Source organism: Lissotriton helveticus, chromosome 1_2 (genome assembly GCF_964261635.1).
Source record: "Lissotriton helveticus chromosome 1_2, aLisHel1.1, whole genome shotgun sequence".
Taxonomy (NCBI): Eukaryota; Metazoa; Chordata; class Amphibia; order Caudata; family Salamandridae; genus Lissotriton; species Lissotriton helveticus.
The window spans coordinates 396,433,898-396,448,524 of NC_136058.1; the positions used below are offsets into that span (position 1 = coordinate 396,433,898).

The following is a 14,627-nucleotide window of genomic DNA, read 5'->3' on the forward strand; positions in this document are numbered from 1 at the left end:
CAGCTGTGGCAGGTTGGCGCGCTGCCCGCTGGTCCTCGCAGTCCCGCGACGAGCCTTGGTGGATTGTGGCTCGAGTCCTGTGTGCACACTCACTGGGGGACCCAAGGAGACGAGTGGTGCCCGCGGAGCGGGTGCCGCGAGGTGTCGGTCCGGTTCCCAGAAGATAAGGCTGCGTGAAAGGTACTGCAGAGTCCGGCGGCTATTCAACCCGCCCTTGCAGGGAGACGCACCAGCAATCAATTCAGCCTACTTGTGATGCCCCTTCAACTTGGATAGACTGTCAGGCAGACACCAATCCTGTTGGCAAGCAAGCACCTGAGTGCTCGGCAGAGCACTTTATTCCTTGGTAACAGAGGACTTTGAACTGGAGCATACAAGAGGGCTAGATGGTCCCACTTGTATACACAACTGGTAGAAAGGAGATGTAGTTTACTCTGGCACACTCTCACATTCTGTGTATGCCCCTCACAGGCTACACCCACCAACATGGTTAACACGCACTTGAGATGTTAGCTCAAAAGCCTGGGCAGGGACATAGAAACAGAGCATTAAATGGGTGCGTCAGTCGGACCCCACTCCAGTGATCCTGATGTAAAGATCTCATCAGGCTATTGATCCTTTCAACAGGGTGCATAGCCACCACCGCTCTAGCTGTTAAACCCATGACAGTCCTCTGCCTTAAATAAGGGCACACTTGGTGTGACCCTCCAGGTCACAGGCCCGGTCCAAGACCTCTCATAGTCCCTTGTTACAAGTTGCACAGTACTGGGGCGGCAGAAAATTCTCACATAATGGTTTCCTTTAGTTTGTGATAGATTTCCCCAGTAACGTACAGGTGCAAGGTGGACGCCATTGAATGGGGAACTGCCATGAGGAGCAAATTTTTCTGGTCTTCAAACCACACGCAATTTGCCATTTCATAGGGTTTTTCTCACTAATATTTACCACCTGTTTCCAGCAGGTGGTAGATATATTCATGTAGTTGGTTTTGGGGGTGTCAAGAGTAGGGGAGGGAAGGGGAATCTGGTTCTAACAGGGCAAAGCATTGTGTGTTCCCCCAGTTAGAAAAAAAGATAGCACAAATCTTGGTTGCTACTGCTGCAGACAAAGTCTTTTGCAGATTTTCCGTCAAATGTTTCCATCTGGAAAAATCGTGTCAGAAAAACCTAACAACTGATAATCAGCTGGAATAAAATTAACACATGAAAGTACACTTTAAATTCTTTGCGCTTCGGTTAGTTGAGGGATAGATCTAGGCATAGGGCTCGCATCACACAATAGATTATCGTGAAGCCGAGGCCAAAAATCAAAAGTCAGGATAACAGATACATGCAGTTGGCAACTTTGACAGGGGAAAACGCCCGTTGTCAATGGAGGGGACATTCCCAACCCAGAAATCTACATTACATATGAATGAATAGTATTTTTTTTATAAATAGATGATTTGTGCCAGTCCATATGACTCTGGGATACTGCGTTACAACTCCACAGGGTACATGTAAGTTATGCGAGTCTATTAAAATTTTGGAAATTTTACAAATTCTCACTCTTACAACCGAGTGCTCTCAGTTTACAATTCTTCGCTCTGCTGTGTCAGAAAAAGAGCTAAAATTTATCAAAATTCTCCAATTCTGCATTCATTTGACTTGTAACTTATATTTTTGGAAATTTACTTCTATTAACTGTTTAATTTTAAATCTACAGATTGAAATTATGTGCAAAGAACGCAAGGTTTAGCGCTAGGCAACCGAATGTCAGTGCCATAAGGAGGATTATTTTGAAAAACGGAAGGACATCCAGCATTTTAAGTTTGAAGAATTTCTAAAATCTAGGTGTTGCGCTGACCTGGGAGCTGAGAAAAGTGCTATACCTGTAAGTGAAGTCTCTAATTTTGCATTTCATTAACCCAGAGCAAAGCCATATTTGTGCACACAGCATCAGAAATAATGTTGAAAGACCACTTCAGCATGCTCATCTGAAAAATTATCAGAAAGACGAATTGCCTCAGCATGACAGAATAAATGTTAATCTAAAGCCTCATCTAATTCCAGAGAGGAAGCACACGGTGCATAACAGAAAGTTATTGCAAAAGGTTTCTTCTACATACCATCATAGAAAAGACGCCGAAAGAAGACTTTGAAGCCGACACATCCGACAGAGAAAAGCACTGAGATTAAAAATCACTCTTGCTCAACAACCGTTTTTAACCAGTGAAAACTCGAGACTATCTGCCTCTGGATATAACACCTCAAACCACTCGCCTCTCTTTTGCAATTCCCTTAAAGATACACCATTTCATTGTGTCCATGACCATCTCAAATAAATGTTTCTTTTTTATTGTGTACTGTTCTGTGATGGATTCTATGTAAATTGGCTTAGCATTATCTGTTGTGCAGGAGTATATGTAGAACTGTTAAATATAAAAACTGATTAAGTGAACACTGGGGAGCTATATCTAATGTGAATCCCTGTCATCAGAACTACAAACTTTGCTCAATGTATAAGAAGGTTAAAAGGAACTGATGTTCTGCGACTGGTGATCCACAATAGTACTGTGCATGTTCTAACGTCCTCGGTTACTGTCATTACGTCAGTGCAAAATGGAACTTAACATTTAATCATTAAATATCCAACTAACACCTTTATCACTGCTTTGCTAAGAACCTATACAAAGGAATGTGAGAAAAACATCAGTCACAAAATAAGTTGCTTCCGAAGAGGTCATAACCTGAAGACCATTATCTGCAAGAAACCTGTCAACAGGTGCTTATAGGGCAACTTCCAGGCAAATTTTGCTCAATTCAATCGTTACGGAGATTGCCCATGATTTGTTTCAGAGATTAATGCTGACCATTTTCTAAACAAGCCGGACTCCAGGAAGGATCTGGTTCACTCCAAGCATGGCATATGAGCAAAAGAAAAACAAACTTGGTGACATTAGCACTAGAAATAAATCTTGTAAAAACACAGACTATGAGAACAAATTCAGTGTTCAACCCAGCCTCACTCAACACAAAATAACACAAGCTGGGGAAGAAAGATTTAGCCATAAATCTCATGTCACTGAACATGTGAAATTGCTCACTGGGGATAAACGCTATCAGTGTTCTGAATGCCAAAAATGTTTCCGCAATAAATCGCATCTAATTGAACATGTGAGAATCCACACTGGGGAAAAACCTTTTCAGTGTTCTGAATGCCAGCAAAGATTCTGTAGCAAAATGAATCTTTCTCGACATGCAAGAACCCACTCTGGGGAAAAACCTTATCAGTGTTCTGAATGCCAAAAATGTTTCCGCGATAAATCATATCTAACTGAGCATGTGAGAATCCACACAGAGGAAAAACCTTATCAGTGTTCTGAATGCCAGCAAAGATTTTGTAGCAAATTGAGTCTTTCTCGACATGCAAGAACCCACTCTGGGGAAAAACCTTATCAGTGCTCTGAATGCCCGAAATGTTTCAGTGGCCAAAGCACTCTCACTCGGCATACAAGAACCCACACTGGGGAAAAACCTTATCAGTGCACGGAATGCCAGAAATGTTTCATTGACAAAAACACTCTCACTCGGCATACAATAACCCACACTGGAGAGAAACCTTATCAGTGCTCTGAATGCCAGAAATGTTTCAGTTACAACAGCAAACTCACTGAACATACAAGAACCCACACTGGGGAAAAACCTTATCAGTGTTCTAAATGCCAGCAAAGGTTTTCTAACAAACCGAGTCTTTCTCGGCATGCAATAACCCACTCTTTGGAAAAACCTAATCAGTGCTCTGAATGCCAGATATGTTTTACTGTAAAAAGCAGTCTCACTCGGCACATAAGAATACACACGGGGGAAAAACCTTATCAGTGCTCTGAATGCCAGAAATGTTTTAGTGAAAAAAGCAGTCTCACTGATCATACAAGAACCCACACTGGGGAAAAACCTTATCAGTGCTCTAAATGCCAGCAAAGGTTTCGTAACAAACCGAGTCTTACTCGACATGCACTAACCCACTCTTTGGAAAAACCTTATCCATGCTCCGAATGCCAGAAATGTTTCCGTGAAAAAAGAAGACTCACTGAACATACAAGAACCCACACTGGGGAAAAACCTTTTCAGTGCTCTGAATGCCAAAAAAGGTTTCGTAACAAATGGAGACTTACTCGACATGCAGTAACCCATTCTTTGGAAAAACCTTATCTGTGCTCCGAATGCCAAAAATGTTTCAGTGAAAAAAGAGGACTTACTAGCCATACAAGAACCCACACTGGACAAAACCGTTATCGGTGCTCTGAATGCCCAAAAAGTTTCAGACATAAATCTAATCTCACTGAACATGTAAGAATCCATAGTGGGGGAAAAACTTATCAGAGCTCTAACTGCTAGAAACGAGCTAGAAGCTGTTACAAGCACCATAAGCAAACACACACAGTCCAAAATAAATTTCCGTGCTCTGATTGCCAGAAAAGATTACATTTTTAATGCAGTCTCACACTATATGAGCAAACACACACAGGAAAAAAGCGTCACCAGTGCTCTGAATGCCAGAAATGCCTCTTTGATAGGCACAGCCTCACTAACCATGAGAGACTCCACACTGGGAAAAAAACATATGAGTGCTCTGAATGCCAGAAATACCTTCAGAGAAAAACACAATCTCACCATGAGAAACTCCACACTGGAGAAAATCCTTATGCTAGAAACGCTTTTATCTGAAAGACAGTGTTACATGTCATGAGAGATCCCACTCTGGGGAAAAACCTTATGAGTGCTTGTAATGCAAGCAAATCTTTGGTTACGAACTGCTTTTCATTCGACATGAGTGTACTCACACAGGGGGAAAAAGCCTTAGGGTGTTCTGAATGTCAGAAAAGGTTTGTTGACAAATATAATCTAATTCGACATGAAAGACCCACACTGGATTAAAGCCTTATACGTGCTCTGAATGCAAGAAAGGATTTAGTCAGAAAAGAAAGTCAGTCTCACTAAACATGAGAAATGCATCCACACCAGGTGAATAGGAACCATCATCCTGAGTTGCTGAAAAGCTTCTAATGCAACCTGACTTTACATGTAAGAGAAAAAATTAAAGTTGCAATAGGTTTACTTGCAACCTCAAAAGAATTTTGCGGGATTGAAAATAGTCAACAAATTGCCAAAAATCAGCAGTTACAGTACCTGAAAGTTACAAAACTCTCAAGGTCACTCCTCGACTCAGAGAAATGTCAGTGCTGGCAAAATCAACTAATTGCCACAAAATTCACATTATTTCTGTCTAAAATGTATTAGACCCAAAAGGCTCCTACTCACCCTTGTTTGTTTACATAAGACTGAAATATATATTTTGGGTGCAGTGTTTTGTACACTTTGTGAACATTATTGAATGCAGAATTTTGATGATAAAATACAGCAGAAGTTAAACGTAATAAACAAGTTACTTACCTTTGGTCACGCTGTTTCTGGTGGATACTCCTTGACCTGCTAATTCTTCACCGTGAGAATATTCCCCAGGCGCCAGACTGGATCCTGAAACTTTAAAGCAGTCCTGCTGCACGCCGGTAGGAGACATCGCGCAGCTCAGTGTCAAATTCTTTCTGCTCCAGAGTGACGAGCGAAGACGCATATGAGCACTAACCATTCTCATTGTGAACAAACCCAGGGGTTCGTGGGTTCATTATCTCACAGGAATGTATCACATATGCAGGCCATGTGTAGAGATTAATTCACCTTTTTTTAAATGAATAACATTCAGATGAGTCCTTTTCATTTAAAAAAATTCAAATTGTATTCTCAGTAACAAGTGTACATATACATTTCTGAGTAATGTCAGCACAGTGCTCAAGCTGAAAGTGATATGATGATAAAACAATCAGATCCACATATTATACTCATAAACAGGACTGTGAATTACTTTTGTACAATAAAAGTTAAGCAAAACTGATTCTCAGGAGACATAGTTCATGTGAAACAGTCCCTGAATAGTCAAAATTTAGACTGTTTTAGTTAATTATCATGGTCTAATCAGGACAGTACATTGCTGCCTCTCCCGTATACTTATCACGCTGTATCCTGTACACCTTAGTAAGGAATCTTCTGTTTCACAGGCCAATTCTGAACCTTGTGGGCTGGATCCATATAGTTGAAGCCCCACTTGCAAAGAGTGGAGGTAACATGGTGCCCCTCCCCCTCCCAGTTTGCATCATTCCTATCCTATCTATCTTAAGCAGTCCTTGCAAGTGTAACAACGGGCCCCTTTCACAGGAGCAGCACAACGGAAACCCATCGTTCTGCGTGGAGTTCTGTATTGTTTTGTGTTTTTTTCAAATTATTGAATTTTGCAGGTATTTAACTGTTTACAGCAGGGGTCTCCAACCTTTTCTTTAGTGAAAGCTGCTTCTGATAAGTAAAAATTGTTAGCTGCTGGAGGCTAAACATCTCACGCAGTTACCACCTCCACGCCCATCTTCATTGCTTTAGGCCTAATATCCGTAGAGACACTATAGTTTGAGCAAAATATTTGACTAAGGGTACTATGGCAGGGCTGCCATGTGCGTCAGTTAGAGCGCCGTCATTGGGGATGTATGAACAAATGTGTACATATGGATGGTTATATTTATATGGGTGACTGAGAGCCTGTGTTGTACGTACTTGCTGCACATGACATACCTTTCACCATATTTTGCACTGTTATATGTACGACACTTTCATACAGTTTTTTTTTTAAATGAGAGAAATTTAAAGTGCTAACAAATGTTCTTCAAAAATGCTTATAATATGGAAAAAAATCTGCACTTTAAATTTGTTTCATTTAAAAAAAAAAATGGCTGTATTTTTCAGTTATACTTACGACACGATGTCTACTGGCCACTGGGAGTCAGGGCCCTGCTGTTTGTAAATGTGACCCTTCAAAATGGGGGAACATTTAAATGAAGAGTAACTTAATCATTAAGTTAACATTAATTTTCTCCCATTGAAAATCATTCAGAAAAATCATTTTGTTCACAGCTCCAATATTAAGTTGTCAGGGACTTTTATCTAAGAACAAAATATCTCAGTGCGCCAGTGGTTCACCTCTGTGACGCAACCTGGGTCATAAATCAGACTGAGCAGTGCTCATCACACCGTCGATGGTATATTTACCAATAACATCAATTCATCGGTCGGAAAAGCTCTGCGTTTGGTGTGAACTGATTACAGAAGCATTTCGTTTAATCTTTGTGGTCCAGCTATGCAGTCCGTTTCCGCCAAGACACGAATAGTAATAAAATATTGTGCAAGGAAGAAAGTTGATAAAAACAAACCCAACAATCTTCTATGTGAATCCAAGCCCTCAATTGATCATGATATGGAGCAAGCTGCTGCCAGGTATGAGGCAGGGTTGATGCAGCAGTCTCTCAAGTAGGGCCTTTTAAATCAAAGACGAACTATCGGTCCGCACCATGGTGCTCCTATGAGCTCAGAGAATATAAAAGGAAATGTAGGCACCAAGTCCAACTTTGGAGGAAGAGTTACAGCCTAGAGGAATACATAAAATATAAAACTATAATAAAAGATTATAAAACTATGGTTCAGGTGACTAAAACTGCCTTCTTTACAGATAAAATCGAGCAGCTGAAAACTCAACTAAGGAATTATTTAAAACAGTCAATTCACTTTTATCCTTAGGTAATAAAAATGTAGCAACTCCCAAAACAGATACTACCCTAACTCAGGTATCTGGATATGATAAATTATTTGCAACTGCATTTGTGGTGAAATACCTTTGATGTGTCTTTGCAACTCGCAGTTGAGCCGGCAAAGCTGCTTTCACTCATCCGCCAAATTACACATTGCAATGAATCGCTGACACCATATTGCATGTTGGAAAACCTTAAAAGACATTATTTATGGCTGCAAAATTCACACTCTTGAGCTTATGCTACTTTATTTAACTGTGTACAAGGTTTAAGCTAAGCTCAAACCATAATCATTTGTAATCAAACATGCATCTGTACAGCTGAGCTGTGAGTGGCATGTGGCCGAGGGTATGTATTCTTACCCCTTAATTGTACATTTGAGCACAGAACATTCCGAGGTGCTGATCTTCGGCAAGGACCGGGATGTGTTGTCTAGTGAGTGGTGGCCCCCTTCATTGGGAGCCTGTCCTACTCCATCGCACTCAGCCAGGAACCTTGGTGTTCTTATAGACACCTCGTTGTCTATGAACATTCAGGTAGATAGAACTGTGGCCACATGATGGGGAGTCATTAGGATTCATAGAAGAATCGCTCACTATCTGTCCCACCAGGCTCGAAAACAGAACGTGGTCGCGCTGGTCTCTTCCCGGCTAGATTCTTGCAACGCTTTGTATGCAAATATCAATAAGGCCCTGATCCAACGCCTGCAGAGTGTTCAGAACGCGGCCGCCAGATTTGTTCTGGACATTCCCATCTTTTCCTCTGCCACGCTAGCCAGGAAGGACCTTCATTAGCTCCCGATCCAGTTTAGAATTTCATTTAAAATCCTATGTCTGGTTTTCGGAGTCTTACTTGCGGGCCCCTCGGATGCCTTAGGCTCCTTGCTAACGTGTTATACTCCCAGCAGGAACCTTCGCTCCTCCAACATGAATCTTCTGTGCGTTCCTCGTATTAGGAAGGTCAGATGGGGAGGAAGGGCTTTTGCTACTGTGGCTCCTCGATTGTGGAATTCCCTGCCTGTGGAGATTAAGGCGCAACCGTTGCTGTCCCTCTTTAAAAAGGCTTTAAAAACTTGGTATTTTAAAGAGGCCTACTAGTAAGCTTTCACCGGGCATAAGACAGGTATTTGGATTAGGCGCCTTGACGCCCATTGGGCTAAGTAGCGCATTATAAAACACTGTTCATTCATTCATTCATTCCTTGAAATATTGTGATCAATTTAGGGAAATACCTCTGTGTGCTAAGAAAATGCATTAAGAATAACGGAATGTTAATTATCCTATTTAATGCCTTCTCATTGCAGTTTTTGTTCCAGAAGAGAAGTCTGTTAATTCTACCAGATGTGTGACACCATTAGAAATAAGAAAATAATGTATCTTTACCAGATAAGTTTATCAGTAAATTACGTTAAATTATTGGATATAAAATGTTGCATGTATCACTTATAGGAGAGAAATTAAATTGTTGCGTTTCGTGGACATAGTTAAAACTTTTTTAAAGATGAAAGAAGCGCTATAATAGTTTTTTGTAAATTAACCCCAATATGTATCTCTACAAGAACCATCTCTCTTAAATCAAAACTGTGCTTGTTTTAGGGAGAAAGCTAAATGACCTAGCAGATCAGTATTTTTATTAGGAAGCTTCAAGTTAAAGAGTGAAAACACTTTTTTAGAGTTCCCTAAATTTGTGATAAAGTTATTTCAATATGTTTAACAAAAAGAATAGCTATATTTCATGACAGTATTGAAATGGGAACGAAAATAACAGGAACACATATTTACACCACAGGACAAACATATTGGAGACTAAGGGCCTGATTTGGATCTCGGACGGGTTACTGTGTCACAACGGCGACATATATCTTGTCACCCAAAATATAAATTCCTGTTTGTCCGATGGGAATTATATTTTGTCTGAAGGGATATCCGTCACCAGTGTGAGGGAGTAAACTATCCGCCGAGACCTAAATCAGGCCCTGAATCTCAGAAATATAAAATATATTAAACCTCCATCAAAAATAATACATTTGGTAAAAGTGGTTCCTTTTGGGGTCAGCAGACTACCGTTTCTGTGAAAGCTTTTAGATAAAGGAATCTTTCATTTTTTTTTAATTCAGCCCATTTTCCTTTCACATTCACAAAGGTCCCCTTGGGGACTCCTTCCCGTTTGCTACTGGATTACCGACTCCTAATAATGTTTTGCAACCTACGTTTCGTCGCAAAACTTAATGCATACCACAAGGATGTATTAAAGTTTCAGAAGGGTATCACCCTTCCAAATTCTGAATCCTTAAATGGGCTTAGTATATGTCAAAAAGGGTTTTAGCATTGCAAACCATGGGATTTACCGAATCGGGCGTTTGTGAACGGTAAAGCCCTATGTTTCTAAATTGTCTCCAAATTAAGTTTGCTAATACCATTTGTTGAGTTAGTAACCTGTACACCTACCTATTTAATGTTAGTATTGCTTGAGATCAAATGAAACCATCTCGCTTAACTCTGACACAATACTTATTTAACACCTTGGCTGCTAGGTGTTTTCCCCTCCTATGCTGACTTATCGTCAGGTCCATTAATCATGACGAGCTCAGCTCGTCATCAGCACAGCTCAACCGTGCATCATGACGAGCTGAGCTCGTCATGAGCATCGAAAGGGTTAAGGACAGAATTTCTGACATCAAGCTTTAATGTTTTGTTAAATATGTTTCTAAATGTTGTCGCATACAGAAAAGTAGGTAAAGCTGTCTCTGGGCCTTCAACATAAGATATGATGTAATCATAATTTTTAGATACATTTTCTGAGTATCAGGAACAATGTGTGTTTCTTGGTTTTCTCAAAACCACTATAATAAACATATTCAACCCTTTTAGATTTAATCTGTTTGTTCTGGCGTATGTTGCAGATAATAATCTAGATTTAGACCAAGGATCAATTCCACCCATGGTTTCTAAAAGCTGTTTATCATTGATCTTAATTACTATTATCAGAAATAAAACTGTAAATGACCTGATCTGAGAGATGGGCCTTCAAGTATTATGCTCAGTCAATTTATGGAATAAATTAGATCCACAAGCATGGCCTGACCACTGTATTTTACATCAATAGATTATTTATCAGCACATATTCTCTAATTACAATTCTTCTAATTGATACTGGTCTTTTGCTGGGTCTGCTTGAACTATTTCCATATGACATTTAAAATCCCAAAAGATAAGGAGTTATGGTTTCAGGGCTGGTCAAACCTTAATGAATGCTACACCTAAAAATGCCCTGTTGTGCAGCATGATTTAGACGTGGTATGTTTTTCCTTTCGAATGTAAAATTGACCAAATATTTATTGTTGTTGCCACCCGTTGGAAAGAGAAGTGTTTAACCACAAAGTGGATCGAATTCAAGTTTATACCTTAATTGCTAGTGTAGAAAAAGAAATGATTTTGAACCCTATGAGGCGGTTCCCTTCCAGAAAGTATTCATGTCCGTATCATAAGTCATAAGTCAAATAACACTGATGAAGTCAAAAAGCCTCCTTGAACATTCAAATTGAATTTGAATTACAATATGAAATGCTCATTGTTCACAATATGATTATTGTTCACAATATTTCTCTTAGTATTTTCATTTTTGCACTTATTTGTGTAAAAAAATAATTTGTATTTGTTTTTCTATATGTTGGAAGCATTACATTAATGAAATCTCTGTATCCCACCTTCTTTCTTTTCTTTCCTTTCTTCATGAACATTTCCATTGTTTAACTTCTTAGGTTGCCTGATATGAAGAATTTTGCTCTACATAACTATGCTGTGTTACAGAATGCTATGTTACAGTATGTTGAGTTTTATGTACCACTTTTGTCTATTATATGTTTGGCAGCTCATGTTTATTTATGCATTATTAATTAGATTATGTTTATTAGGTTTTATTATTCAATAAAATGTTTCAAACATAAAAAATGAGAAATGCTATGTGTTTACAACTGCACCATTTTATTGTACGGGTAATCTCAAACATGTTCCCAGGGGGGCCAAAAGGATCATGTTACTTGCCCAGTAAGCTTCTGTTCTTGGCATGTAGAGCTGTAGATTCACATGCTTTGCATACTCCTGCCATCTAGAGTTGGGTCCGGATGTTTGCAAGTTGTTTTTCTTTGAAGAAGTATTTCCAGTCACGAGGTAGGGGACTCCTCCTTTCGGTGATAGTGCTCATGGGCAGCGACTCCATTGTTAGATTGTTTTTGAGCAGAGGGTGAGAATGGAGTTAGTAAAGGTAGAATAGAGATGTCCATGCGTTTGTATGTAAGTAAGAAGAACTGCAACAGGTGTAGGTACCTGGGGAGGCGGGTGGGCGAATGTGAATCTACAGCTCTACATGCCAAGAACAGATGGTTACTGAGTAAGTACCATTATCCGTTCGAGGCATGTGAACTGTAGTTCACATGCTTTGCATAGACTATACAGCAGTAACTCCCAAAGCGGTGGCTAACCTGTAGCTGTCGCCATTGTTTGAAAAAGTGTTATATTTACTGCCTTACCTACATTAGCCTATTGTCTCGCTAACACATCTACACAGTAAGGTTTGGTGAATGATTGCGGTGTAGACCATGTTGCTGCCTTACAAATGTCAGCTAAGAGAATATTCCCTAAAAAGGCCATAGTCGCCCCTATTTTGCAGGTGGAATGCGCCCTAGGCGGTATTGTCAAGGTTATTTTAGCTTTCACATAACATGTTTTGATACATTTGACAATCCATCGTGCAATGCCTGATTTAGATATAATATTGCCTGTGTGTGGTGGCAAAAAAAACAACAAAGAACTGTTTTGTCTTGCCAAAATCTTTTGTTCTTTCCACATAATGAAGTAGAGTTCTTCTAACATCTAATGTGTGTAGAACTCGCTCTGCTACAGAAACAGGTTGAGGAAAGAACTCGCGTAACTCGACTGATAGATTGATGTGAAAAGCAGAAACCACTTTAGGTAGAAATTTGGGATTGGTTCATAGAACCACTTTGTCTTTATGAAGTTGAAAGTAAGGTTCTTGTATAGTTAGCGCCTGGAGTTCACCAAATCTCCTTCAGGAAATGATTGTGAACAGCAACCTTCCCGGAGAGAAATTGTAATGGACACCTGTGCATTAGTTCAAAAGGTGGACGCATCAGCCTTGTAAGGACTATGTTCAAGTTTCACTTTGGTGCAGGTGGGACTCTTGGTGGTATTACGCTTTTTAATCCTTCCATAAAGGCCTTATTAACTGGCACTCTAAATAGAGAAAAATGTTGTATGTTTTATAAGTATGCAGCTACTGCTGCTAAATGCAAGCAAATGGATGTGTAGGCTAGTCCAGATTGCTATAAGTGTAAGAGGCAACAGATGATGTTTTGCCCTGAGGCATCAAGGGGATTGATATTATTATTTGTACAATAGATAACAAATTGTTTCCATTTTGCTGCATAACATGCCCTAGTGGTAGGTCTCCTAGCCTCCTTTAGGATATTCATAAAGTTGGGTGGTAATTGTAAATAACAAAACTCTATGACCTCAGTAGCCAAATCGCTAGGTTGAGTTTGTTGGGATTTGAATGCCTGATTTCTCCATGGCTCTGAGTGAGTAGACTGGAGTTGAGATGCAGCTTTTGATGTGGATCTACTGAGAGCTCTAGCAGGGTGGTGAACCAAGGTTGACGTGCCCATGTGGGAACTATGAGAATCAGTTTGAGGGATGTTTGTCTGAGCTTCCGAACTACCAGCGGAATGAGTGGGAGAGATGGAAAAGCGTAAGCAAATATCCCTGACCAGTTCATCCATACGGCATTGCCTTTGGAGAGCAGGTGTGGGAACCTGGAGGCGAAGCTTTGGCATTTTGCGTTTGGAGCTGTGGCGCACGGGTCTATGTGTGGAAATCCCCATTCCTGAAAGTAGGGACGGAGAACCTTGGGATGAAGTTCCCACTCGTGGATTTGCTGCCTCTGTCTGCAATCTGATTGTTCACTCCTGGAAGATATTCTGCTAGGAGATACATTTTTTGATGTATGGCCCATTTTGAAATGGCTTGTGCTAGGCGTGACAGTTGCAGACAGTGTGTTTCCCCCCCTGTTTTTGTATGTAATATATCGCTAGCATGTTTTCTGTGCATACCAGGACAGTTTTGCCTGTAGGGTAAGGTAGGAAGGCTTTGAGCACTTGAAATACTGCTAGTAGCTCCAGGTGATTGATATGGAGGCTCTTGTATTTTAGAGTCCACAACCCTTGGACTGGGAGAGTCTGTAGGTATGCGCCCAAATCAGTGAGCGATGCGTCTGCTGTTAGCCCTGTCTGTGGAACAGGGTCGATAAAGGGCCGCCCTTTGGATACATTTTGTGGGTTCCACCACTGCAGAGAGCGATGGGTGCGGCCACTAGATCAGTCAACTGACCCTGCGACTGGTTCCGTGGACTTGCTAAGCATTCTTGAAGGTGACGCATGTGAAGCCTTGCATGGGGGTAAAAAATTATAATGCAAGACGCCATCATCCCTAGTAGTTGCATGAATACTCTTGCTGGCAATGCTTGGTTGGGCTGAAATTGAGCGAGAAGGACCTGAGTGTTGTGAATCCTGGCTGTATTGGGAGAGGCTAGAGCGTTGTGAGCGTCTATTGTGGCCCCCCCCAGATAAGTTTGTATGTTGGAAGGCTGTAATCCTGAATGGATTGTGGAAACATGCGTCTTTGAAATCTAGGGTAGACAATAAAGCGCCCTGCTTTAGACGAGGGAGCAATTGTTGCAGTATCACCATGTGGAAATGCTCTGAAAGTATGTAAAGGGTTTAATTCTCTGAGGTCTAGAAAGGGTTTCAATGAGCCGTCTTTATTGGGAATAGAAAATACAAGGAGTACGCCCCCTGTTACTTGATGTTATAACGGCTCAGGTTCTACGGCTCCTTTGGAGAGGAGAGACTGTACTTCTTGTTGAAGTGTAAATGTAAGTGTAA

At 40.6% G+C, this 14,627-nt stretch overlaps 1 protein-coding gene across 2 annotated transcripts in view; it reads left to right on the top strand.

Annotated features, from left to right (window-relative positions):
- LOC144806323 (uncharacterized) overlaps window positions 1–6,742 on the top strand; it is a 62,854-nt gene extending 56,112 nt beyond the window's left edge. The window contains exons 3-4 of one of the 2 annotated variants that reach the window (XM_078672720.1): window positions 1,705–1,872; window positions 2,052–6,742. In XM_078672720.1, coding sequence (XP_078528846.1) covers window positions 2,901–4,379 — 1,479 coding nt within the window. In that variant the 5' untranslated portion in view covers window positions 1,705–1,872; window positions 2,052–2,900 and the 3' untranslated portion in view covers window positions 4,380–6,742. Of the gene's footprint in view, window positions 1–1,704 lie in introns of both variants that reach the window. The other variant, XM_078672715.1, reaches the window with a different exon arrangement.
- The last annotated feature ends 7,885 nt before the right edge of the window (window positions 6,743–14,627 follow it).